Genomic DNA, 26,027 nt, shown 5'->3' on the forward strand with positions numbered 1-26,027 from the left:
TAAGACGTACCCCGAAAGTAATGCATGTCAGAGGTTTTGCAGAATTTGCTAATATAAGGCACCCCCCGAAAATAAGGCGTAGTCAAGTTTACATACGGTACGGTGGAAAAACATATGGTACCATTCAAAGCTGTTCATAGCGGTACCGTAATAATGTGGTGTCCCCTGCCGGCCCCTTCCATTGCTTTGTACCGTCCAGTACAGCAGACACAGTCTGCTGCTGTCTCACTGCCATTACAGTCTCCACTACAGTGCGTAGACTGTAGTTCCTCTGGGGGCCGGAAGCTGCAATAGCGGGAGTATACTGCTGTACCATATAAGTGCCGTTGTTTGTGTGTGTGTGTGCCATACTGACAGGTACCGTACCATAATCAGTGTACCGTACGGTACACTTTCTTTGGGGGTGTCAGCTTTTCTGCCTGTGAATTTGTCTTATTTGAGAAATATAAGGCACCCCCCGAAAATAAGACATAGCACAACTTTTGGAGCAAAAATTAATATAAGACAGTGTCTTATTTTCGGGGAAACACGGTATATGAACCGCATGTAAACACGCGCACGCAAAGCTCTTCTAAAATTATATACATTAAACCTCATTTACTGTGATAGGAAAAACATACCCAGAGCCCAGAAGGGGGGAAAAAGGGGGGGGGGATTTTTTATTTATTTTTTCCTTCTACCGGTTCTGCATACCTGACCAAAATCTTTCTTCCGGTTCTGCATACCTGACCGTACCCGTAGGAGCCCATCACTGGTCCAGGGGTGTCTAAAGAGGAAAAGATCCAGGGATGGCTTCTAACTTATCTCAGTGCCTGTTCGCTTCCTCCTGCACCTTGTGGGCGCACATACACAGTGCCAAAAAACCCGAAAGGAAAAAAAAAAAAGCCAAAACCAAGATGGCGACCGCATGCACACTGCCCGAAATTTGGCTTCTGTGAATGCTCAGAAGAAAAAATAATAATAAACATTCCATAATAATAATAATAATAATAATAATAATAATTATTATTATTATTATTATTATTATTATTATTATTATTATTATTCAGTGATGATGATGATGATGATGATAATAATAATAATAATAATAATAATCAAACAAACAAACATGGCAGCACCCACGGACCACCAACAACCAAACTGGCTCCGTGACATCATTGTGATGTCACTGGTGGGTCGCTACCAGTTTGGGCGAACTGGGAGGAATCCACCCCTGCACAGATCCTTATCCTATCTTATGCTGAGGTATTTTAGCATTTAAGGATTAAATGACCTGCAAGTTTCTGCCATGCTGTTTATTGGTGTGTCTGAACCTGCGGTGTGGAGATCTTTAGTACATTATGACAACTATGCTAGTGGTTCTGGATATAGAGGCCAAAATAAAATAATAATTAAAATGAGAGCAAAATCTCGGAAGACAGCTGGGGCAAATTGAATGTGTTACATACATGAGTCTGTATTTTCCCCTGTCTACTCTTTCTATACCATTGAAAGTCCCAGTGAAATCATTTATCTGTCTTTTGCTTTCCATTTTTTGTCCTTCTATGTTTTTTTTTTCCCTGATGAGGCAAATGGGATTGTCCGGGATTGTATTTCATTACTTAAATGCAGAGGTGAGCAACTATGGCTCCTTAAGAACCTGTGGACTTCAACTCCCAGAATTCCTGAGCTGTTACGAATGAGTGTCTGGCTCAGGAATGGTGGGAGTTGAAGTCCACAGCCTGTAATAAGGGCCACGTTTCCCCACCCTGTCTTAATGGAACAATTCCAAAGCTTCAAATACCCACACTTCATGTGCTTACAACCGTCAATATTTGTTCAACTGTACGCATTATTTCAGTGGCGGGCGAGAGATAAGAGTTCGAGGACATAACTTAGATGTCGTGCAGTGGCCAAAAGTCCGTGTCACAGTTTCACCCTTGGAGCGCCGACGTCGGGGACTGGAAAGACGGCGCAGGATTATTCCAGAAACAGAATGTCTACAGAACGCTCTCTGCAGTGTCCAGCAAGTAAGTGAGATTTGTTTATTTCTTTGTTTATTTATTTATTTTATTTATTTATTTATTGGATTTGTATGCCGCCCCTCTCCGTAGACTCGGGGCGGCTAACAACAGTAATAAAACAGCATATAATAATAATCCAATATTAAAACAGTTAAAAACCCTTATTATAAAACCAAACATACATACATACATACATATATACCATGCATAGAATTGTAAAGAGTATCTCAGTTCCCCCATGCCTGGCAGCAGAGGTGGGTTTTAAGAAGCTTACAAAAGGCAAGGAGGGTGGGGGCAATTCTAATCTCTGGGGGGAGTTGGTTCCAGAGGGCTGGGGCCCCCACAGAGAAGGCTCTTCCCCTGGGCCCCGCCAAGCGACATTGTTTAGTTGACGGGACCCGGAGAAGGCCCACTCTGTGGGACCTAACTGGTCGCTGGGATTCGTGCAGCAGAAGGCGGTCCCTGAGATAATCTGGTCCGGTGCCATGAAGGGCTTTATAGGTCATAACCAAGACTTTGAATTGTGACCGGAAACTGATCGGCAACCAATGCGGACTGTGGAGTGTTGGAGTAACATGGGCATACTTAGAGAAGACCATGATTGCTCTCGCTGCTGCATTCTGCACGACCTGAAGTTTCCGAACACTTTTCAAAAGTAGACCCATGTAGAGAGCGTTACAATAGTCAAGCCTCGAGGTGATGAGGGCATGAGCCCTCCTCCAGATAGACTCAACGCAGTGTACACCAATAAAAAATACAGATAGTAAAAATACAGTTTAAAACCCCAATATAAACATTCATACACCAGTCATTCAGAGCTACAGGCCAGAGCAGAGTATAATGCTCAACAGCCCCAGGCCTGCCGGCAAAGCTGTGTTTTTAAGGCCTTTCGAGAGGCCATGAGAGTGGGGGCCATACAAATCTCCAGGGGGAGTTGGTTCCAGAGGACTGGAGCCATCACAGAGAAGGCCCTTCCCCGCAGCCCTGCCAGCTGGCATTGTTTGGCTGACAGGACCTGGAGAAGGCCAATCCTGTGAGCTCTGATTGGTCACTGAGACGTGTGAGATTAAAAATATATCTCTCTTAGCCCATTTCAAGTTAATTCTAGAAGGGTCCTAGTTGGAGAATAAACCAAGTTCTGCAGGGGTGGGTTCTACTTACCTTCCCCACCAGTTGACATTGCGATGGACAGTGGACTTCCCGGAAATGACCCTCCCTCTACACATGCACAGTACTTTTTTAAAAAGTTTATAGGCAGAAGCAAAAAATAATATGGCGGCACCTATCGCAGTCAGTTCCATAGAACTGGTCGGAACTGGGAGGAACTCACCTATGAAGTTCTGCTCTTTTCAGATCCAGGAAGAATCAGGTGGATTGAAGACAGTTCAAAAGTTTGGATATTATTCCAACCGTCAGAGCCATTTGGCTTCTGTGGATGTTTCCACACATGGGTGGAAAGGAGCCATGTTCTATTCTGGAGGCATTCTTAAGATCACCTACCCAGAGTGCCAGGCTATAAAAAGTGTGGGCTTAAATTACAGGAAGGCAAATTCTTATTCAGTGTTAGAAACAACTTCCCAAACAGTAAGAATATTTTCGCCGAACATTTCTGTTTTTAAACAAGACAGTTGTAAATTTTGCCCTCCCACTTTATGACCGTTCTTGCTACAGTTAAGTTAATTACTTCTGTTGTATAGGGCCCCGAGTCTTCAGAAAGGGGCGGCATACAAATCTAATAAATTATTATTATTATTATTATTATTATTATTATTATTATTATTATTTCCCTCCTAGGCAGGGGGCTGGACTAGAGGATCTCCAAGGTCCCTTCCAACTCTTCCCTTCCCTTCTCTTTCTCTCCTCTCCACTCCACTCCACTCCATTCTATCTACTCTATTCTACAGTTAAGTGAATTATTTGTAAAGGGTTTCCTACCTAGGCAGAGGGTTGGACTAGAAGACCTCCAAAGTCCCTTTCAACTCTTGTCTTCTCTTACCTTGCCTTACCTTCTTCCCTCCCTTCTCTTCCTCTCCACTCCACCCAACTCCACTCTACTCTACTCTACTCTGGTGTACTCTATATTCAAATTATAACCACTGTTGTTAAGTGAATCTGGCTTCCCCACTGACGTCGCTTGTGAAAACTTCACTTAAGGTGATCCCAGGACCCTGCAGCCATCATGAATATGAACCAGTCGCCAAGTGTCCAAATTTTAATCGTGTGACCGTGAGGATGCTGAAATTGGTCATAAAACGGTCATCCCCCCCCCCGCCCCCCCCCCCCCGGTGCCATTATGACTTCAAATGATCAGTAAATGAATGGTTGTAAGTTGAAGTCTACCTGTAACCAAAAAAAGTGGTGGACTCAAATTCCCTGGACGTGTTTCTTTTCCCTAGACAAGTAGAAACGAGATAGGTTGCCAGGCATCTGAGGACAGAAGAACAATCATCGCAGAAGAGAAGCGAGCACTCCGCAAAGCCAGAGCTGCAAATGCTGCGACAATGGTGCCCCCTTAAGCTCCCTGTAAAATAGATTGGATCAAAAAGCAAAATATAGACTAGACTGGAATGGAATGGAATGGAATGGAATAGAATAGAATAGAACAGAATTCTTTATTGGCCAAGTGTGATTGGACACACAAGGAATTTGTCTTTGGTGCATATGCTCTCAGTGTACATAAAAGAAAATATAGATTTGTCAAGAATCATGTGATACAACACTTAATGAATAAAACTTCTGTGGTTTACTGGGGTCTTACAGGTTTCGGTCCAAAATTCTTTTTAAAGAAATCTTTATTAATTATTTACATTAAGAAAAATACACAAATACCATAAAATAAACAAAGACAAACACAAAAGCGGAACACAACTTATACAGATATCATCGTTCATAATTACAGTTATATATCAAGTCTTAAACACTCAACAATTTACACATTTGCCAACCTACCTGTTGACATTATTGCTACAGCTTTTTTTTAAATCAGCCTACTAGTTTTACATTGCTATGTTATATCATTATTACCTAAATTTTAATCTTTATTAATTTCAATCATATCACCTAAATCATAAATTGTCCAAAGTTAATTGCTAGACAACAATTTTATTTTGTCTATCTAGTAAACGAAAGGAATAACAAGATTGCTTTTTTTTTCTTGTATACTTTCAAATTTTGAGAGATTTTCCTGTATTATTTTAATATTGGATTTGTATTTTGTATTACTGTTGTGAGCCGCTCTGACATTTCGGAGAGGGGCGGCATACAAATCTAATAAATTATTATTATTAATTATAATTATAGCTATTTAAGCTTTTAAATAATTTTTTTATTAACCCAATTATACCACCTGATCCAGGTCCTAAATTCTAAACTCTATCTCAGTCTACTGTGCTATCATAACTTGGGTATAAGAATGGGCCTTGGAAAAGAGACATGGAGAGCCACTTGAGAAATTTATTGGAAATAGAAATTTCTTGAAAACAGAGTAGCTTTGGAAGAATGGCAGTCATTAATCTCCCTTCATTTCTGATCCTAGTTTGAAGAGCCGTGTCAAGTCAACTCCTCCAACCTCATACTTTGCAAGACGCCCGCAATTAAGACGTTGTCCCACCCCGTTCAAGTCAAACTGGAGTTTGTCCTGGATAATCTCAGCTTTGACTTCAATGCCTTTCATCCCACTGGCTTTTCTTATGAAGTTGACCCTTTCCTGAAGCCCCTCAATACAGACAACACCACCAAACCCTACCGTCACAAGCCTGGCAGCATCATCTCCGTGGAGGTAAACGGAACAACTTGTTCTCCATAAGTGGAGAATGAGTGTCTCTTCTTTGGTTATTGACTGATGATGATTGTTGTTGTTGTTGTCTTGTGCACCAAGTACCTATTTTCGCGCTGGTGGGATTCCCCTGAGGCTCCCCTCCATGGGAAACCCCACCTCCGGATTTTGCGATGCTGCAGGGGAATTCCAGCAGGGGAATCCCACCAGTGTGAAAATGGGTGCTTCGGCTGGCAGCGGAAGTCCAGAGGTGGGGTTTCCCAGTGAGGGAAGCCTCAGCAAAATCGATGCTGTGATTTCCCTGAGGTTTCCCTTGCTGGGAAACCCCACCTCCGGACTTCCATTGCCAGCCGAAGCACCCATTTTCACGCTGGTGGGATTCCCCTGCTGGGATTCTCCTGCAGCATCGCAAAAATGCGGAAGTCCGGAGGTGGGGTTTCCCAGTGAGGGAAGCCTCAGCAAAATCGATGCTGTGATTTCCCTGAGGTTTCCCTTGCTGGGAAACCCCACCTCCGGACTTCCATTGCCAGCCGAAGCACCCATTTTCACGCTGGTGGGATTCCCCTGCTGGGATTCTCCTGCAGCATCGCAAAAATGCGGAAGTCCAGAGGTGGGGTTTCCCAGTGAGGGAAGCCTCAGCAAAATCGATGCTGTGATTTCCCTGAGGTTTCCCTTGCTGGGAAACCCCACCTCCGGACTTCCATTGCCAGCCGAAGCACCCATTTTCACGCTGGTGGGATTCCCCTGCTGGGATTCTCCTGCAGCATCGCAAAAATGCGGAAGTCCGGAGGTGGGGTTTCCCATGGAGAGGAGCCTCAGGGGAATCCCACCAGCGCAAAAACGGCTGCTTCGGCTGGCAAAAGGGGTGAATTTTGGGCTTGCACGCATTAATCGCTTTTCCACTGATTCCTATGGGAAACATTGTTTCGTCTTACGAACTTTTCACATTATGACCCTCGTCCTGGAACCAATTAAGTTTGTAAGACAAGGTATCACTGTAATCTGAAATTTCTTCAAAGAGTTGATGAGCTGTTTGGTGTTGGTGTAGAGCAGGGGTGTCAAACTCAAGGGCACGGGGTACTTGGATCTGACCCGCAGGGCCACCCTGGAAGCAGCGAAGGACTGGCCCGCAATGCTCCTGCCAGCAAAAACAGGCTCCCAAGCCCTGTTTTTGGTTTGCCACGGCTTCCTGCAACCTTCTGCCAATGAAAACCCATTTTCACTGGCAGAGGGTTGCATGCAGGACACCGAGACAGCCAAAAATGGAGGTTGGGAGCCCGTTTTTGCTTGCAAGGCACTTGGGCCGCCAGCTACCTCCGACAGGAGTGACGTCAAGCTGGCCAGACCCACCTTGGCCACACCCACCCTGGCCCCCTGAGGTCCTACCAGCAGCAGATTCTCTTATTTCCATACTGGTGCGCTGCGCCTGCATCACAATGTTTCGTGTGTGCGCACATCCCCATGCACTATTTTTCTTCCATGCAAAAAAAAAAAAATCTCCCAGAAATTGCACAAAAGAATAGTGCTGTGCACAGACCGGCAAAGACAGCACCTGAGTTGTTGCGCACAAATCGCACAATCAGCCGCCCGCTACCGGATTACTGCACCAGTGCCCACCAGTAGGAACCCAGTTCTTCAGAGTTTAACACAATCTTGATGTGGCCCTCAATGAAATCAAGTTTGACACCTCTGGTGTAGAGTAACCAAAGGAGCTTTTTCAAAAGGCAGCCGACCTTTTTTTTTTCTTTTAAAGACATTGCACTTCTCATCCAAGAAGCTTCTCCAGTTCTTTAAATCCTTCCATCCTCCACCATTCAGCCAGAATTTGAAGAAGCTACTTGGATGAGAACCGAAGTGTCTTCGAGGAAAAAATATAGCCCGCTTGCCTTTTGAAAAAAGCACCTTTGGGACAGGCATGACCTGGATAACTGTGGATCTCCACTGTGGAGTAACTTTTCACAAGAGTGTCCTTCTCTCTCTTCCTCCAGGGAGAAAACCTGGATCTGGCCATTTCTAAAGATGAAGTAAAAGCCATGATTGGAGTTGGGGTCTGCTCAGTCAAGACCCTAACGAAGAACCACCTGTATTGTGAGCCTCCTACTGAACAACCGGCCCCTCAACACCGGGCTAAACGGGAAGGCATCGACTCACTGCCAGAATTTACGGTAAGAAATAGTCTAGAGCAGAGGTCTTCAAACTTGGCCACTTTAAGACTTTTGGACTTCAACTCCCAGAATTCTCCATCTAGCATAGCTGGCTGGAGAATTCTGGGAGTTGAAGTCCAAAAGTCTTAAAGTGGCCAAGTTTGGGGTCTAGGGCAGTGGTTTTCAACCTCGGCTACTTTCAGGTGGAAGGACTTCAACTCCCACAATTCTGGGAGTTATAGTTCATCGCTCTTAAAATGGATCAAGGTTGAGAAACACTGGTCTAGGGATATTGAGAATTAAATTCAATCCAGAATGAGAAACTTGGTTTAGGAAACTGACGTTTTGCTTTAAAAATGGCAATGATATATATAACCCATTCCAAGCTGGGACGGGGAGAAATGAAAGTTTTTGGTCATTGGTTTCTTCCTTCTCCATCAGCAGCTTTGAGGATGTCTTGAATGGGTGTCCAATATTTTGGCTTCCCTGGGCTGCATTCAGTGAGGAAGAATTGTCTTGGGCTGCATCTAAAATATTTAATATAGTTGATGTATATAAATATATAAATATTATAAATATATAAATATTGCTAAAATGTTCCAGTGTTTTTAGAGTAGTTAGTCATAATAATTGGATTTTAAATATTGATATTGTATACTGGGGGTTTTTTGGTTATGTTGTGGGCCACCCCAAGTCCTCGGAGAGGAGCAGTATAAAAATCAATCGAACAAACAAACAAATAAAATAAAATAAAATCCAAGTTTACAATCTTGTGAGGCTGCATTACTGGCTGTTGAGGGCTTCCTGGGTTGCAGGTCACCCCTACCTGGTCTATTAGATAAAGAATCTCAAATCCTTGTCAATAAAATGAACATTCAGAAAATTGTTAGAATATTCCTGACAGGGAGAGCCATGTTAACAAGGCCAGCCAATGAACAGGCATAGCAACTAAGTCAGCCAATGGGAGCTAACCACCTCTGAATCTGTGCAGAGAATCAAAACTTAAGCTTAAGGGTGGGTGTGGCTCCAGTCTCCACTCTGTACTCCTCCTCTCTGTACTCTCTGCTGAAATGAAACTTACTCTCCTGCTTGTGTTTACTTGAAGAAAGAACTCTGCTAATGGTATTGTAAATTCATCTGTTCCTATGTTTATAAAGAAGTTTATGGATCCAACTGAAATAATCTGGTTTTGATTTTTGCAACAAACTGTAATAAAAATAATGCCAAAAAGAGTGAAAAATGGGGCTGGTGGTTAGGTGTGTTGCTTGAGAAATTGTGGTGGGATGTAGGGAGGAGGTGGATCACTAGGAAGGAAGGAAGGGTGTATTCCAGAGAAGTAACGCAGCCCAGATATTATGAGAGAAAGTAGGATGAAGACAAGCCCCTCTCTAATAGCTCAAGGAGTACTTCACCAGAAGAGCCCTTCACTCCACCACTCGAAACAGAATACCCTACGAAACTAGACTTACAATCCTGGGTCTAGAAAGCTTAGAACTACGACGCCTTAAACATGATCTAAGTATTGCCCACAAGATCATATGCTGCAACGGCCTGCCTGTCAACAACTACGTCAGCTTCAACCGCAATAATACAAGAGCACGCAACAGGTTCAAACTTAATATCAACCGCTTCAAACTTGACTGTAAAAAATATGACTTTAGCAATCGAGCTGTTGAAGCGTGGAACTCATTACCAGACTCCGTGGTGTCAACCCCCCAACCCGCAACATTTTTCCCTTAGACTATCCACGGTTGACTTCTCCAGATTCCTTAGAGGTCAGTAAGGGGCAAGCATAAGTGCACTAGTGTGCCTTCTGTCCCCTGTCCAATTGTCTCTCCTATATTTTATATATGGAAGTGATGTGCCGGTGCCTGGAGGCTGTTGGGTTCTGGATGGGTGTCAACAGACTCAAACTCAACCCAGATAAGACGGAGTGGTTGTGTGTTTTGCCTCCCAAGGACAATTCCATCTGTCCGTCCATTACCCTGGGGGGGGGGATCACTAACCCCCTCAGAGAGGGTCCGCAACTTGGGCATCCTCCTCGATCCACAGCTCACATTAGAAAAACATCTTTCAGCTGTGGCGAGGGGGGCGTTTGCCCAGGTTCGCCTGGTGCACCAGTTGCAGCCCTATTTGGACCGGGAGTCACTGCTCACAGTCACTCATGCCCTCATCACCTCGAGGCTCGACTACTGTAATGCTCTCTACATGGGGCTACCTTTGAAAAGTGTTCGCAAACTTCAGATCGTGCAGAATGCAGCTGCGAGAGCTATCATGGGCTTTCCAAAATACGCCCATGTCACACCAACACTCCGCAGTCTGCATTGGTTGCCGATCAGTTTCCGCTCACAATTCAAAGTGTTGGTTATGACCTATAAAGCCCTTCATGGCACTGGACCAGAATATCTCCGGGACCGCCTTCTGCCGCACGAATCCCAGCGACCAGTTAGGTCCCACAGAGTTGGCCTTCTCCGGGTCCCGTCAACTAAACAATGTCGTTTGGCGGGACCCAGAGGAAGAGCCTTCTCTGTGGCGGCCCCGACCCTTTGGAACCAACTCCCCCCGGATATCAGAGTGGCCCCCACCCTCCTAGCCTTTCGTAAGCTCCTTAAAACCCACCTCTGTCGTCAGGCATGGGGGAATTGATACTTTTCCCTCCCCCTAGGCTTATAAAATTTATGCATGGTATGCTAGTATGTATGATTGGTTTTTAAATTGGGGTTTTAAATTAACTTAAACTTAAATATTAGATTTGTTTACATTATACTATTATTGCTGTGAGCCGCCCCGAGTCTGCGGAGAGGGGCGGCATACAAATCTGATTAATAAATAAATAAATAAATATCTTTTCTCCCATCCATATATCGTTCCTCTACTCTTCATTGATGTATTCTATTCTCATATCTCTTCTTCTATCCCTTCCCTGATATTTACTACTACACGTTTTTATTCTCCTTAACTTTCACTTTGTATTGGACAAAATAAATAAATAAAATATATTGTAGACGCAGACAGTAGGATGCTCAGTCTGGGCAAGATTCAGTCTATAGGCATGAAAAGAACGCAGCGTGGAGGAACTGACACATGCCATTCTTAGTTTTATGCCCGACAGAAATGTTACGTTTGTCCAAGGTGATGCAACACGTACTGTATCTCCCAGGCCGGTGTATTTATATGTTTGTCCTCCCACAGGTTCAAATGGGGAACAAGAACTTCTGGCTTGGCCGCGTGCAATACGACACAGAGAGTCAGCTCACTTTCCCCCTGGAGGCCCAGGTTGGCTTGGGAGTGGGGACCTCTTTTGTGGCTTTAATTGTGCTCATCATCGTCTTCATCTACAGGTGAGAAGAAGACGGTCAATTGTGCTCCTAAGTCGAGAACTACATCTCCATTATCCAATGAAGGGGAGATGTAAGATTTGGGAAGAAAGGGACCAGCGTGGTTTTATTTTATTTTTTTCCCCCATTATAGGCGAAAGAGCAAACAAGCCCTGAGGGATTACAAAAAAGTTCAAATCCAGCTGGAAAATCTGGAAACAAGTGTTCGGGACCGGTGCAAAAAAGAATTTACTGGTACTACTTCTGATTCTATCCTTTCTTACAGTCATGGATCAGAATTAAAAATTAAAAATAATAATTAAAAAAAACCAGAACAAAACAAAAGTTAATACCGTGGTACCTTGTGATATGAACCCCTCATGATACAAACATCTCAAGATACAAACCCGGGGTTCGGAAATTTTTTGCCTCTTGTTACGAACTTTTTCCGGCTTACGAACCCAATGCAGATCGCAAAATGGCGCTCCGCTTGGCGCCACCGCCCGGCTGTCACTTTTTAAAACAGCCGGGGGGCTTCTCGGCGTTCTCCCGAATGCCGAACCCGGAGGTTCGGCAAAGGTTCGGGTTTGGGTTCCGTAGGCCGCTGAGAAGCACCCGGCTATTTCAGAGGGTTACAGCTGGGCGGTGCCGCCCGGCGGAGCGCCGTTTTTCCAATCAGCAGCGGCGTTTTCGGCCGATCTGGAGGCTGAAACGGAGGTGGGGAATCCCAATAGGGAATTCCATGGGCGGAGCTTTGACGTCACAAAGATGTCCTTCCTGGAGGCCACGTTTCGGCCGACCAGGAAGGACGTCTTCATGATGTCAAAGCTCCGCCCATGGAATTCCCTATTGGGATTCCCCACCTCTGTTTCAGCCTCCAGATCGGACGAAAATGCCGTTGCCAATTGCAAAAACGGTGCTCTGCTGGGCGCCGCCGCCCGGCTGTAACCTTCTGAAACAGCCAGGCGCTTCTCGGCGGCCTCCGGAACCCAAACCCGAACTTTTGCCGGACTTCCGGGTTCAGCATTCGGGAGAATGCCGAGAAGCCCCCCGGCTGTTTTAAAAGGTGACAGCTGGGCGGCGGCGGCCAGCGGAGCGCCATTTTGCGTTTTTTTCCCCCCTTGCACACATTAATCGCTTTTACATTGTTTCCTATGGGAAACATTGTTTCGTCTTACGAACTTTTTGCCTTATGAACCACTTTCCGGAACCAATTAAGTTCATAAGACGAGGTATTACTGTACAGTATTACATTAGAGTTAGTGGTGAGATCGCTGATGAGTGACCAAAATCTGCCTCATTTTACAGACATGAAAATATAATTTCACTTCATTAAAAAGAAATGGTCTCATCCTTAACTGATAGCAACAGCTACAGTATCTATACCCTTGTCAAAAAAATAAAGGGAGCCCTTAAACAACACAATATAACTCTAAGTAAATCAAACTTCTGTGAAATCAGACTGTCCACTTAAGAAGCAACACTGACTGACAATCAAATTTCACATGCTGTTGTGCACACTCAACTTTGTACAGAACAAAGTATTTAATGATAATATTTCATTCATTCAAGTCTAGGATGTGTTATTTGAGTGTTCCCTTTATTTTTTTTGAGCAGTGCATATATAATAACAATTTCCCAAATATTTTACCAGGTAAGGAGTTATAAAGTCCGTGAATGAGGGAACAATATAACAGCATATGAACTATAGTTTCAGTGGCCCCTCGTCCATAAAGGATTTTTTTACATCGGCCCTCCAGGACTGCTGTGGAAGAACATTGCAACATGATAGAGTTAGTGCCCTTCGAAATTTAGAAATAATTATACAATATAGGTATCTTGTGGTTTATTTATTTATTATTTATTTATTATTTGGATTTGTATGCCGCCCCTCTCCGAAAACTCGGGTTTACGAAGGGGTTCTCAAGAAAATGTTCCTAAGTACAGCACATAGATCCTACTGGAGTTCCTGGCCTTTAATGCATTGTTTAAATGAGGACAGTAAGACAACTTACTGTGGCCAGCTCACCAAGGACATCTTGCCACGGCAAACTAGGCACAGCCCTCTCGCCCAACCCGCTGTGGAACAATCCACATGGGATAATTCAGTGTGATAAATGTTATCCACCGCTCGCTATTCCTTCTGCGTTATTTCCATTTTTGTCAATGAAAATAATGTTGGAAAAAGAGTGGTGGATAATAGCATTGAGTTATCCTGCACCGAGTTCTCCCACGGTGAATTGGTGGTGACAAAATTGTAGTGAGATGGCTGCAGCAAGTTGGCTATGGCATTTTATTTATTTATTTATTTATTTATTTATTTTATTTTATTTTATTTGTATACCGCCCCTCTCTGAAGACTCGGGGCGACTCACAACAACCCCACCAATTAAAAACCATACAGCACATACACACCAAACGTGAAATATAATAAACCTGGGGGAGATGTCTTAGTTTCCCCATGGCTGGCGACAAAGGTGGGTCTTAAGTAACTTGCGAAAGACAAGGAGGGTGGGGGCCGTTCTAATCTCCGGGGGGAGTTGGTTCCAGAGGGCCGGGGCCGCCACAGAGAAGGCTCTTCCCCTGGGGCCTGCCAAATGACATTGTTTGGTCGACGGGACCTGGAGAAGGCCAACTCTGTGTGACCTTATCGGCCGCTGGGATTCGTGCGGTAGAAGGCGGTTCCGGAGGTATTCTCGTCCAATGCCATGTAGGGCTTTAAAGGTCATTACCAACACTTTGAATTGTGACCGGAAACTGATCGGCAGCCAGTGCAGGCCACAGAGTGTTGTGGAAACGTGGGTGAATCTAGGAAGCCCCACGATAGCTCTCGTGGCCTCATTCTGCATGATCTGAAGTTTCCGAACACTTTTCAAAGGTAGCCCCATGTTGAGAGCGTTGCAGTAGTCGAACCTCGAGGTGATAAGGGCATGAGCGACTGTGAGCAATGACCCCCTGTCCAAGTAGGGCCGCAACTGGTGCACCAGGCGAACCTGGGCAAACGCCCTCCTCGCCACAGCCGAGAGATGGTGCATTTTGGTTTAAATGCACTGAGTGCATCTGATAGATGAAGATGGTATGTTCACTCAGTCCCTGATACAAGGCAGAAACATTGTTTTTCTACATTTATGACACACACATACCCTCTCTTGTCAGGCCACTTCCACTTCTTGTGTGATTCCCTCTCTTTCTAGACCTCATGACTGAAATGATGGATCTCACCAGTGACTTGGTTGGCACCGGGATTCCTTTCCTGGACTACAAATCCTATGCAGAACGGATCTTCTTTCCAGGCCACCGGGAGTCACCACTGCAAAGGGACCTCGATGTGCCTGAATCTCGGAGGCAGACGGTGGAACAAGGCCTGGTACAGCTCTCCAATCTCCTCAACAGCAAGCTCTTTCTCACCAAGGTACGTTTTAAGCAAAGAATCAAATCAAATTAACCACACAACAGTTCTACGATGCCAGGATCCAGGCCGTAATGAATAAGCTAAAATGTTGCATTCAGTATGCTATGGGTGGGTTTCCATAATAATTCCCAGGCTTGTTTTAAGCCCTACGGATTGCATTCAAATAACATACTAAACTACTAAAAGCCAGTGCAATCCTAAATTTCATTAACAGGGATACAACCAAAATCAAGTGAGGTACTAATATCACTCTATAAAGACTTAGTAAGAATATAATGTAAATCTGTTGTGGTTGGCTCACAGCCAGCTCCTCTGGCCACTAATTTTGACTCAGAGGAGCAGGGTCCGTCAGATCAAAAAAGATGTGTTTGGCTTACCGAAGAGTCAGACAGTGAAGGGGATGGAAAGGTTGATGTGGAAGGTGAGGCAGAGAGACCTGCTGAGCGTTTAGGATCTCCAGTCAGAGCCTCCTCTGAGTCAGACCAGTGATGGATAGTGAGGGCGAACCGAATCCACACAATTCGGGTCCGTACCAAATTTTGCGGTGTTTGGTATGCCGAACACGAACCCGAAATTTTTTGAAACTTCGGGAAAAGTTCGTGGTTGCGTTCGGCGTTTGGAGCTTTGACGTCACCGGCATAGAATCCAGGAAGTGATCACCTTGGTGTCCTTAGCAACCTGCCGGTGACATCAAAGCTCCGCCCCTGGAATCTCTTTGTGGGAGGGATTCTCCAGCTCCTTCAAAGGGAGGTCTTCACGTAATAATAAACATTGTTATTTTTACGAAAAAGGATGCCGCAGCAGCACTGCAAGCAAAGGGCGGTCCTTTCATGTAAAAATAAACCGTTCAGGTTCGGCAAGTCCGGACGAACTTTACGCAAAATTCGGCCAAACCTGAACACCTCTGGGTTTGCCCATCACTAGTGATGGATGATCCCATTCTAAATGTCAGGGTCCATAGAATGCTGGGACACCAGGAACAGCTGTGCAGACACAGATGGAGATTCTAAGTCACAGCTGTCAGTACCCAAGGATGCTACAGCAGGGTTAAAAGGGGAAGGGCTTGCAGAAGGCGGTGTGGGAATTTATCATTCAGATTTGAAAGGAACAGAGACTTTGACGCTTTGTGGTTTGGTTTTTCTTTTGGGCAGTTTTGGAATTCTGACATTAAAAGTGAGTAATTGGCTGATGTAAGCCAGAGAGACTTTTGTTGCCGGCTTGAGTCGTTAACCTTGACCCTTGGACTCATAAACCAGCATTCCTTTTCAGTTGCTGAGGCTTTCAGACTATTTTGTACATAACGAAACCTTTTGCCTTTTGTAAGCTTCTGTGTGTGCATATTTGTATAATTGCCTTGTTTGGGTGGCCAGCCAGCAAGGCAGAACAAAATCCAAGAATAATATAAATATAATATAAATCCAATAAACAAATAAAGCAAACATTTTTTTTGCTTTATTTATTCTTACTTTTTTTTTTTTTTGCTTGTCTTAACTTTTTATGGACTACCAATCAATTAAAAATGCCTATTCTGCCCCTCCTCCTCCCGGAAACAATTGTCTAATTGCAACGCCATCTTAGATCGTCTTTCTTTTGTCTAGTTTATCCACACCTTGGAAATCCAGCGCACTTTTTCTCCACGGGACCGGGCTTATGTCGCATCACTTCTCACGGTCTCCTTGCATGGGAAACTTGAGTACTTCACAGATATCCTCAAGACTCTCTTGAATGACTTGGTAGAGCAATACGTGGCCAAGAACCCAAAGCTGATGCTGAGAAGGTGAGGGTCAAGGTCAGAAGGTCAAGGTCCCCGAATAAATCTGGTCTGAATTACTTACTGTACCAAAACCCATCAGAACTAAATCAGAACAAAAATACTCAGTCCAGTATTGAGTTTTCAGTGGAGACTTAACTAAAAAAGCTTAGTTGTGGCCAAGAAGGCAATACTCCATTCTCACTATTTAGAAACAGAAGATTGATGGCAGACAAAGACTTCATGGTCCATCTAGTCTGCCCTTATACTATTTCCTGTATGGATATATGTTTATCCCAGGCATGTTTAGATTCAGTTACTGTGGATTTACCAACCACGTCTGCTGGAAGTTTGTTCCAAGCATCTACTACTCTTTCAGTAAAATCATATTTTTTCACGTTGCTTTTGATCTTTCCCCCAACTAACCTCAGATTGTGCCCCTTAACACAATTTGCCAGCTAGCGCAATGGCCCACTAAGAAACAATGGCATATCGCTTCTTGATATGAGAATGGAGTAAAGCAGAGGTTGGATTCAGCAAGTTCTGACCAGTTCCGGAGAACCAGTGGCAGAAATTTTGAGTAGTTCAGAGAATCGGTAAATACCACCTCTGACTGGCCCCATCTCCATCTATTGTCTGCTTCACAAGTCCCAGCTGAATGGGAGGAAATGGGGATTTTGCAGTATCCTTCCCCTGCTACGCCCACCAAGCCACACCCACAGAACCGGCAGTAAAAAAAAATTAATCCCATGAGTCAGTAAAGGTCTTTTCAGTGGGGGACTTCCAGTAGAATCCCTTCCAAAAGAAACTGACAGCGTCTATTTCACAAGAAATTTAGGCAGGTATTCTCTGCATGATGTTCGAGAGGGACTACAAGAATGGTGGAAGGTCTTAAGTATAAAACGTATCAGGAAAGATTTAATGAACTCAATCTGTATAGTCTGGAGGACAGAAGGAAAAGGGGGGACATGATCGAAACATTTGAATATGTTAAAGGGTTAAATAGGGTTCAGGAGGGAAGTGTTTTTAATAGGAAAGTGAACACAAGAACAAGGGGGCACAATCTGAAGTTAGTTGGAGGAAAGATCAAAGGCAACATGAGAAAATATTATTTTACTGAAAGAGTAGTAGATCCTTGGAACAAACTTCCAGCAGACGTGGTTGGTAAATCCACAGTAACTGAATTTAAACATGCCTGGGATAAACATATATCCATCCTAAGATAAAATACAGGAAATAGTATAAGGGCAGACTAGATGGACCATGAGGTCTTTTTCTGCCGTCAGTCTTCTATGTTTCTATGTTTTTTTAAGAGAACCGAATTTTATTTATTTATTTATTATTTTTATTTATTAGATTTGTATGCCGCCCCTCTCCGAACACTCGGGGCGGCTAACAACAATAAAAAGACAATGTAAACAAATCTAATATTAAAAATAATCTAAAAAACCCCAATTTAAAGAACCACTCATACATACAAGCATACCATGTATAAATTCTATAAGCCTAGGGGGAAGTGAAATTTCAATTCCCCCATGCCTGACGACAGACGTGGGTTTTAAGGAGCTTGCGAAAGACAAGGAGGGTGGGGGCAACTCTGATATCTGGGGGGAGCTGGTTCCAGAGGGTCGGGGCCGCCACAGAGAAGGCTCTTCTCCTGGGTCCCGCCAAACGACATTGCTTAGTCGACAGGACCCGGAGAAGGCCAACTCTGTGGGACCTAACCGGTCGCTGGGATTCGTGCGGCAGAAGGCGGTCCTGGAGATATTCTGGTCCGATGCCATGTTGGGCTTTATATTGCCTCCCTTGTCAATGTTAGGTTGCAATTTTTTAATACTCTTCATTTTGGATTCTTTTAAACCAATTGGGAGGATTGTTAGCATTGAAGATTGACGTACCGTAGGGGCCAAAGCGACTTCAACTTCTCTTTCAGGACAGAAACGGTGGTTGAGAAGCTGCTGACCAACTGGATGTCCATCTGCCTCTACGCATTTGTCAGGGTGAGACATTTATCAATTCCATCTTACGTGGAAGGTCAAGTCAACCTATATATCATGTACTTCTCAGCCAGGTAGCCGCATGAACCTCTCCTCTCTAATGCCAAGGACCGCTTCATTCTCAGCTGTTAGGGCCTTGATGGAGGAGTACAGAAGGCTTAGCGAGACATCCGCGAGTGTCCTCTTGTGCATTAAATATTGCTAAAGCAGATGGATAAGAATCTGAGCTGGCCCTGGATCAGGAACAAGACATTTTAGCCAAGTTGTTTTTTAAAAAATTAGTGACACGATGACATACTGGGAGCAGTCAAATAGGAATCTATACCGTGTCTGTTTTTGGCACGCTGGTGCTTAGGCTGAGCCCAGATATTTTTAATACTCTTGCAAGCCGGCCAGCTGCTGACTGAAAGATATCTGCTTATCTTATGCATTGAATGTCGAATGTCCTTCTGAATCTTTCCTGGTTTTCAGACCCAGGCGATGCCTTTTCTAAGATCCATCAACTTATAATTGCCTGGTACTAACGTTGCACACCAGTCTGGATTTATTTGCCAGATTAAAGTTAAAATTAGGCACTGAACATGGCCAAGGACTTCAGTCATCCACTGATCTATATTTCTTATACAGTGATACCTTGTCTTACGAACTTAATTGGTTCCAGGACGAGGTTCGTAAGGTGAAAAGTTCGTAAGACGAAACAATGTTTCCCATAGGAATCAATGTAAAAGCAAATAATTCGTGCAAATCCTTCAGGAAAATCCCAAACTTTAGAAGGGAGGCGAACAGAGGGCAGGGAGGAGCAGCTAAAGGGGGCTGGTGGAAGAAGCAAGGCTAGGCTAAAGGGTGAGTGGGAAGGAAGAAAGGCAAGGGGGGCGCCCCTCTCTTTTCTTTCTTCAAAAGACACCCTTTCAGTGCCTCTGCAAGCACGCTGTTCTCTGCAAACTCTTTCCCCCTCCAAGCCGCCCCTCCCTTTTCTTTCTTCAAAAGACACCCTTTCAGTGCCTCTGCAAGCACGTTGTTCTCCTACTTTTGTTAATAGAATAGAATAGAATAGAATTTTTATTGTGATTGGACACACAAGGAATTTGTCTTGGTGCATATGCTCTCAACGTACATAAAATAAAATATACATTTGTCAAGAATCATGTGGTACAACACTTAATGATTGTCATAGGGGTCAAATAAGCAATGAAGAAGCAATATTAATAAAATATTCCCCCTCCAAGCCGCCCCTCCCTTTTCTTTCTTCAAAAGACACCCTTTCAGTGCCTCTGCAAGCACTCCGTTCTCCTAGCTTTGTTAATGCAAACTCTCCGTCTCCAAGCCACCCCTCCCTTTTCTTTCTTCAAAAAAGGGGGGGAAAAGAAACCCCTTCATCCCAGCAACAGTGGCTTGGGTTCATAAGGTGAAAATAGTTCGGAAGAAGAGGCAAAAAAATCTTAAACACCGGGTTCGTATCTCGAAAAGTTCGTTAGAAGAGGCGTTCGTAAGACGAGGTACCACTGTATACAACTAAAAGGTCGGAAGTGCAAGGTGGAAACTGTTCAATGTTCTATAGATGATGAGGATCTCTCTGTTTCTCCACCAGGACTCTGTTGGGGAGCCCCTCTACATGCTCTTCCAGGGTATCAAGCACCAAGTAGACAAGGGGCCTGTGGACTGGGTAACCGGGAAGGCAAAGTACACCTTGAATGACAACCGACTTCTCCGAGAAGACCTGGAATATCGCACACTGGTAAGGGCTAAACGATGCACCTGTCAGGGGAAAGCACAGCTAGAACCAGTCTTGGATCACGCCATCTGCTCTGTGCTTCTAGCCATCTTCAGAATCATGCAGGATGGTTCATCCCAACCTCCATCCTGTTCCTAATTCCTGAGTCCTTCGAGATTGGGCAGCAATAGAAGTCAAATAAAATAATGAATGAATGAAGGAAGGAAGGAAGGAAGGAAGGAAGGAATAAATAAATAAATAAGGTTTAGGAAGGAAGTATTTTTAATAGGAAAATGAACACAAGAACAAGGGGGCACAATCTGAAGTTAGTTGGGGAAAAGATTAAAAGTAACGTGAGAAAATATTATTTTACTGAAAGAGTAGTAGATGCTTGGAACAAACGTCTATCAGACGTGGTTGGTAAATCCACAGTAACTGAATTTAAACATGGCTGGGATTAACATATATCCATCCTAAGATAAAATACAGGAAATAGTATAAGGGCAGATGAGATCTTTTTCTGCTGTCAATCTTCTATGTCTCTAGTCTTCCCATTCTTAGTAAGTTGTCTTTTTTCAAGTTCTGTGGATCAAGCCAGCCTTCACCCCCGGCTAAGCAAACACAATACGGGGTGAGAAATGGGTCCGGCTATTCTTGCCCGATCAACTCCAACCTGTTGCTCTCCACAGAATATTAGATTTTATTTCCCACGTTGGATGTCCTATGACATCATTGCCCAAATGGTCTGATTGCATAATGAAGTCATTGACATAATACAAGTATAGTAAGTACGATCATTGGATTTGTTGTGCAAATCCTGGCAGCTGAAGCCATGACACACCTTGGCTGGAGAAGACTGTATTAAAGCCTGTGTGTCATTTTTCACTTTTTTCCCCCCGGCTAAAATAATACTTGACTACTTTAATAAGGCTGGGTTCACATACTGAACTAAGATTTGTTTGTTTGTTTGTTTGACTTCTATGCCGCCCAATCTCAAAGAACTCAAGGTGGTTTACAACAATTTAAAAATACAATTAACAATAAAAAGAAGTCAAATTACATACCATTAGGACTCTGTCCATAACTGTTAGGTTGGCAATATATTGGCTGCAGGTGTTGCAGACTGCCACAAGTGGGAGCTAGAGTTTATAGCTTATTTCTTTGAGCCATCCTCTCTGTTTCTCTTTCTCTGGCTACTCACTGTTAATGGCTACTCGCTGTTAGGTTTGCTTTGCATTTTCTCTGCAATCTCTCTGTATTGTTATGTATAATTAGCTAAAATGTGTTTAGACTTGATATTTTTGTTTGCTGATTATGACAAAGACAACTGGTAAGAAAGACTATGTACAGTAATACCTCGTCTTACGTACTTAATTGGTTCCGGGAGGAGGTTCACAAAAAAAAACAACGCAAAAACGGCGCTCCGCTGGATGCTGCTGCCCGGCTGTCACCTTTTGAAACAGCCGGGCGCTTCTCAGCGTTCTCCCGAACGCCGAACCCGGAAGTTTGGCAAAAGTTCGGGTTCGGGGTTCAGGTTCGGGAGGCCGCCGATAAGCCTCGCCGCCCAGTTGTCGCCTTTTGCAACAGCCGGGGAGCTTCTTGGCGTTCTCTCGAACGCCGAACCCGAACTTTTGCTGAACTTCCGGGTTCGGCGTTCATGAGGCCGCCGAGAAGCCCCGCCGCCCAGCTGTCACCTTGCCAGAAGAGCCGCAGAGCTGTCAACCGGTCGGGAGGCTCAAACGGAGGTGGGGAATCCTAATAGGGAATTCCATGGGCGGAGCTTTGACGTCACGGAGACGTCCTTCCTGGAGTCCACGTTTTGGCCGAACCTCTGGGTTAGGCGTTCGTGGGAATACCGAGAAGCCCCCCAGCTTTTTCAAAAGGCAACAGCCGGGCAGCAGCGCTTCTCGGCTGCCTTACGAACTTGAACGCCGAACCCGAACTTCCGGGTTCGGCGTTCAGGCAGTGGGTTCGTAAGGTGAAAAAAGTTCATAAGAAGAGACTAAAACTTTCCGAACCTTGGGTTCGTATCTCGAAAGGTTCATATGACGAGGGGTTCGTATCACGAGGTACTTCTGTATTTGGATTGCTATTCTGGCTTATACGTATGAGTTTAGACTGTTTATCTGAATATGTTATTTCTCAAAGTAAACTTTAATTCAAATTAGTATATCTGTGCGTGGCTGAGTAGTTATTTACAATTAACCTCAATCTAAATGTTTAGGTGCGTGCACAACCTTGGACTCTGCTCATGCATTAACAGATCATGAAGCGGGGGCAGGAGGGTTGCATAGGCCACAAGCCAAATTGGTGACTACGAGGATTAAAGAGAAGCCACACATAGCTCCAATTAATTAATGAACACAATTCTAATCCAAGACCACAGAAGGGGCCATCAGCGCTGCTACGATTGCCAGGGGCTAAGAAGAAGGGGAACACATCCTTTCTTGTTTTCGCAGACATTGACGGCGCTATCGCAAGCTGGGAACACAGGGGTAGGAACGGAAGGCAGCCAGGGAGTGTTGGTGAAGGGCCTGGATTGCGACACAATCACCCAAGTGAAAGAGAAGATCCTGGACCAGCTCTACAAAGGGACACCTTACTGCCATCGACCTGACCCGGACACCCTTGACTTGGGTAAGTCAAAGACGCTGGAAGGGCCACCTTGAGTAAGTCAAACACCCCCCCCCCCAAAGTGGAAGGCCATCCCAAGATCTCCTAAAGTGAATCAGCCCCCCACCTCTTGTCAGCTTTGTGTTCTGCCCTAGGCTTCCTCATCATTCATAAAGCACAAACGACGTCCCCAAAAACCTCTTTTTATTTAAAAGGCTGTGAATTATCTTCATTCTCACTCGTAATAAATCCCAAACAATGTTAATAATAATAATAATTATTTATTAGATTTGTATGCCGCCCCTCTCCGCAGACTCGGGGCGGCTCACAACAGTGATAAAAACAATACATGGTAACAAATCTAATAATTAAAATCTAAAATAACAGTTTTACATTAAAAAGTCTAAAAAGAAAAAGCCCAATACAGTGATCCCCCGATCATTGCGAGGGTTCCGTTCCAGGACCCCCCGCAACGAGCGGGTTTTCGCGAAGTAGCGCTGCGGAAGTAAAAACACCATCTGCGCATGCGCAGATGGTGTTTTTACTTCCCAGCAGCGAGGAGCCGAAGATTGGGGTTTCCCCGCCGCCCACGCAAACTCCTCGCTGCTGCCGCGCCCGCCGCTCGCCCACCCTGAAAGGGAAAGCCCCCCCAGGCCGGCTCCGATCCCCCCAGGCCGGCTCCAATCCCCCAGGCTGGCTCCGATCGTTTTAAAACAGGCGCGCCGCTTCTCCGCTGACTCCTGGCGAACTTTCCCGCTTTAGGAGTCAGCGTAGAAGTGGCGCGCCTGTTTTAAAAGATAGGAGCCGGCCTGGGGGGGCTTTCCAGCAACCCCCGAGCCCGGGTTGGGGGCTCGGGGGTTGCTGGAAAGCCCCCCCAGGCCGGCTCCGATCGTTTTAAAACAGGCGCGCCGCTTCTACACTGACTCCTGGCGAACTTCCCCGCTTTAGGAGTCAGCGTAGAAGCGGCGTGCCTTTTTTAAAACGATCGGAGCCGGCTTGGGGGGGCTTTCCAGCAACCCCCGAGCCCGGGTTGGGGGCTCGGGGATTGCTGGAAAGCCCCCCCAGGCCGGCTCTGGTTCCTGGCGAACTTCCCGGGCGAAGGGCGAAGGGCGGGCGAAGGGCGAAGGGCGGGCGAACGGCGGGTGGCCGGGCGAAGGGCGGGCGAGCGGCGGGTGGCCGGGCGAACGGCGGGCGAGCGGGTGCTGGGGGGGGCTTCGCCCTCCCACCAGCAAGAGGGGGAAGACCCAGGGAAGCCGCCCAGCAGCTGATCTGCCCGGCGCCATCTACGCATGCGTGCCCATAGAAAAAAGGGCACGCATGCGCAGATGGTGTTTTGACTTCCGGGTTGAAAAATCGCAAATTAGCCTGTTCGCAATGGTCGGGAACGCAATAACTGGGGGATCACTGTATATAAAATACATACACACAGTCATATCATACACAAAATTACATAGGCAAGGGGGGGATGTCTCAGATCCCCCAAGCCTGACGACAGAGATGGGTTTTAAGGAGTTTACGAAAGGCAAGGAGGGTGGGGGCAGTCCTAATCTCTGGGGGGGAGTTGGTTCCAGAGGGTCGGGGCCGCCACAGAGAAGGCTTTTCCCCTGGGTCCCGCCAGACAACATTGTTTAGTCGACAGGACCCAGAGAAGACCCACTCTGTGGGACCTAACCGGACGCTGGGATTCGTGCGGCAGAAGGGGGTCTCGCAGATATCCTGGTCCGGTGCCATGAAATAGGTCATAACCAACACTTTGAATTGTGACCGGAAACTGATCGGCAACCAATGCAGACTGCGGAGTGTTGGAGTAACATGGGCATACTTAGGAAAGCCAATGAGTCCAACAGCAGTTTTTCGGAAGAAGGCTGATAAGCACCAACCTTTATGCCCTCTTGACACGCTGCCAAAGACCTAATTGGCGAGGAGCTTTGCAAGGCCAAACAGAAACACGGAGTCAGAATAAAAATGCTGAGACATGAAGGGAATCAAGTTGCTTCCTGCAACGAGCACATCCGTTTGCTCCATTTTTATAGCCTGTGGGAGGGGCCAGTCCTCTCCAAGCCTTACTCCCGAGTAGCCCTTTTCCTCCGTTAATTGTTCTTTTTTTTAAAAAAAAAATATTTTTTATTAAATTGCAAAGACAGACAAAATGTACATTACATGTCACATTTAGTGGAGCAACAATCGCTCCTCTTTATATTTATAATAAATTAAAAAAAATAAAATAAACTGACTTTATCATTATTTATAAAATACTTGGATATATCAATTGTAAGATAATAAGTAAAAAACACATCTAAAACATTTAAAAATATATAGAAATTTTAAAATTATGACTTAAAATGAACTATGAAGAAAGAAAGAAAAAGAGAAATGATAGAAGAGGAAAGAAGGAGTTTATCTTTATACTGTTAATAATCACTAATGCAATATAACTACTAGGTACAAATATATTTAAAATAGTGTAAAACTAAGGTTATCTCTGTTTCTTTGTATCCCACCAGATATATACCTTTTGCCAAACCTCATAAAATTCTGATTCTTCTTGATTTTTCAACCTTCTTGTCATCATGTCAAGCTCAGTGCATTCTAAGACTTTCTTAAATATATCAGTTTCTTTTGGGGTCTCAAAGTCTTTCCATTTTTGAGCAAAAGCTCTCCTAGCTGCTACTAAAATGTGGATTATTAAATAATATACAGTGGTACCTCATCTTACGAACGCCTCTTCTAACGAACTTTTCAAGAGACGAACCCAGTGTTTAAGATTTTTTTGCCTCTTCTTCCGAACTATTTTCACCTTACGAACCCAAGCAGCTGCTGCTGGGATGAAGGGGTTTCTTTTTTTCCCCTTTTTTGAAGAAAGAAAAGGGAGGGGCTGCTTGGAGTAGGAAACATTTTGCAGAGAACAACGTGCTTGCAAAGGAACTGAAAGGGTGTCTTTTTAAGAAAGAAAAGGGAGGAGGGAGGGGCAGCTTGGGGGAGGAAATTTTTTGCAGAGAACAACGTGCTTGCAAAGGAACTGAAAGGGTGTCTTTTTAAGAAAGAAAAGGGAGGAGGGAGGGGCAGCTTGGGGGAGGAAATTTTTTGCAGAGAACAACGTGCTTGCAAAGGAACTGAAAGGGTGTCTTTTTAAGAAAGAAAAGGGAGGAGGGAGGGGCAGCTTGGGGGAGGAAATTTTTTGCAGAGAACAACGTGCTTGCAAAGGAACTGAAAGGGTGTCTTTTTAAGAAAGAAAATGGAGGAGGGAGGGGCAGCTTGGGGGAGGAATTTTTTTGCAGAGAACAGCGTACTTGCAAAGGAACTGA

At 44.8% G+C, this 26,027-nt stretch overlaps 1 protein-coding gene across 1 annotated transcript in view; it reads left to right on the top strand.

The window, feature by feature from the left end:
• PLXNB1 (plexin B1) overlaps window positions 1-26,027 on the top strand; it is a 160,377-nt gene that overhangs the window by 103,980 nt on the left and 30,370 nt on the right. Inside the window, exons 18-27 of the mRNA XM_070738026.1 lie at window positions 1,841-2,009; window positions 5,539-5,781; window positions 7,767-7,943; window positions 11,115-11,263; window positions 11,394-11,494; window positions 14,434-14,651; window positions 16,250-16,428; window positions 18,335-18,401; window positions 19,987-20,133; window positions 22,569-22,746. Of these exons, the coding sequence (XP_070594127.1) occupies window positions 1,841-2,009; window positions 5,539-5,781; window positions 7,767-7,943; window positions 11,115-11,263; window positions 11,394-11,494; window positions 14,434-14,651; window positions 16,250-16,428; window positions 18,335-18,401; window positions 19,987-20,133; window positions 22,569-22,746 (1,628 nt within the window). The remainder of the gene's footprint in view (window positions 1-1,840; window positions 2,010-5,538; window positions 5,782-7,766; window positions 7,944-11,114; window positions 11,264-11,393; window positions 11,495-14,433; window positions 14,652-16,249; window positions 16,429-18,334; window positions 18,402-19,986; window positions 20,134-22,568; window positions 22,747-26,027) is intronic.

Source organism: Erythrolamprus reginae, chromosome 2 (genome assembly GCF_031021105.1).
Source record: "Erythrolamprus reginae isolate rEryReg1 chromosome 2, rEryReg1.hap1, whole genome shotgun sequence".
Classification (NCBI taxonomy): Eukaryota; Metazoa; Chordata; class Lepidosauria; order Squamata; family Dipsadidae; genus Erythrolamprus; species Erythrolamprus reginae.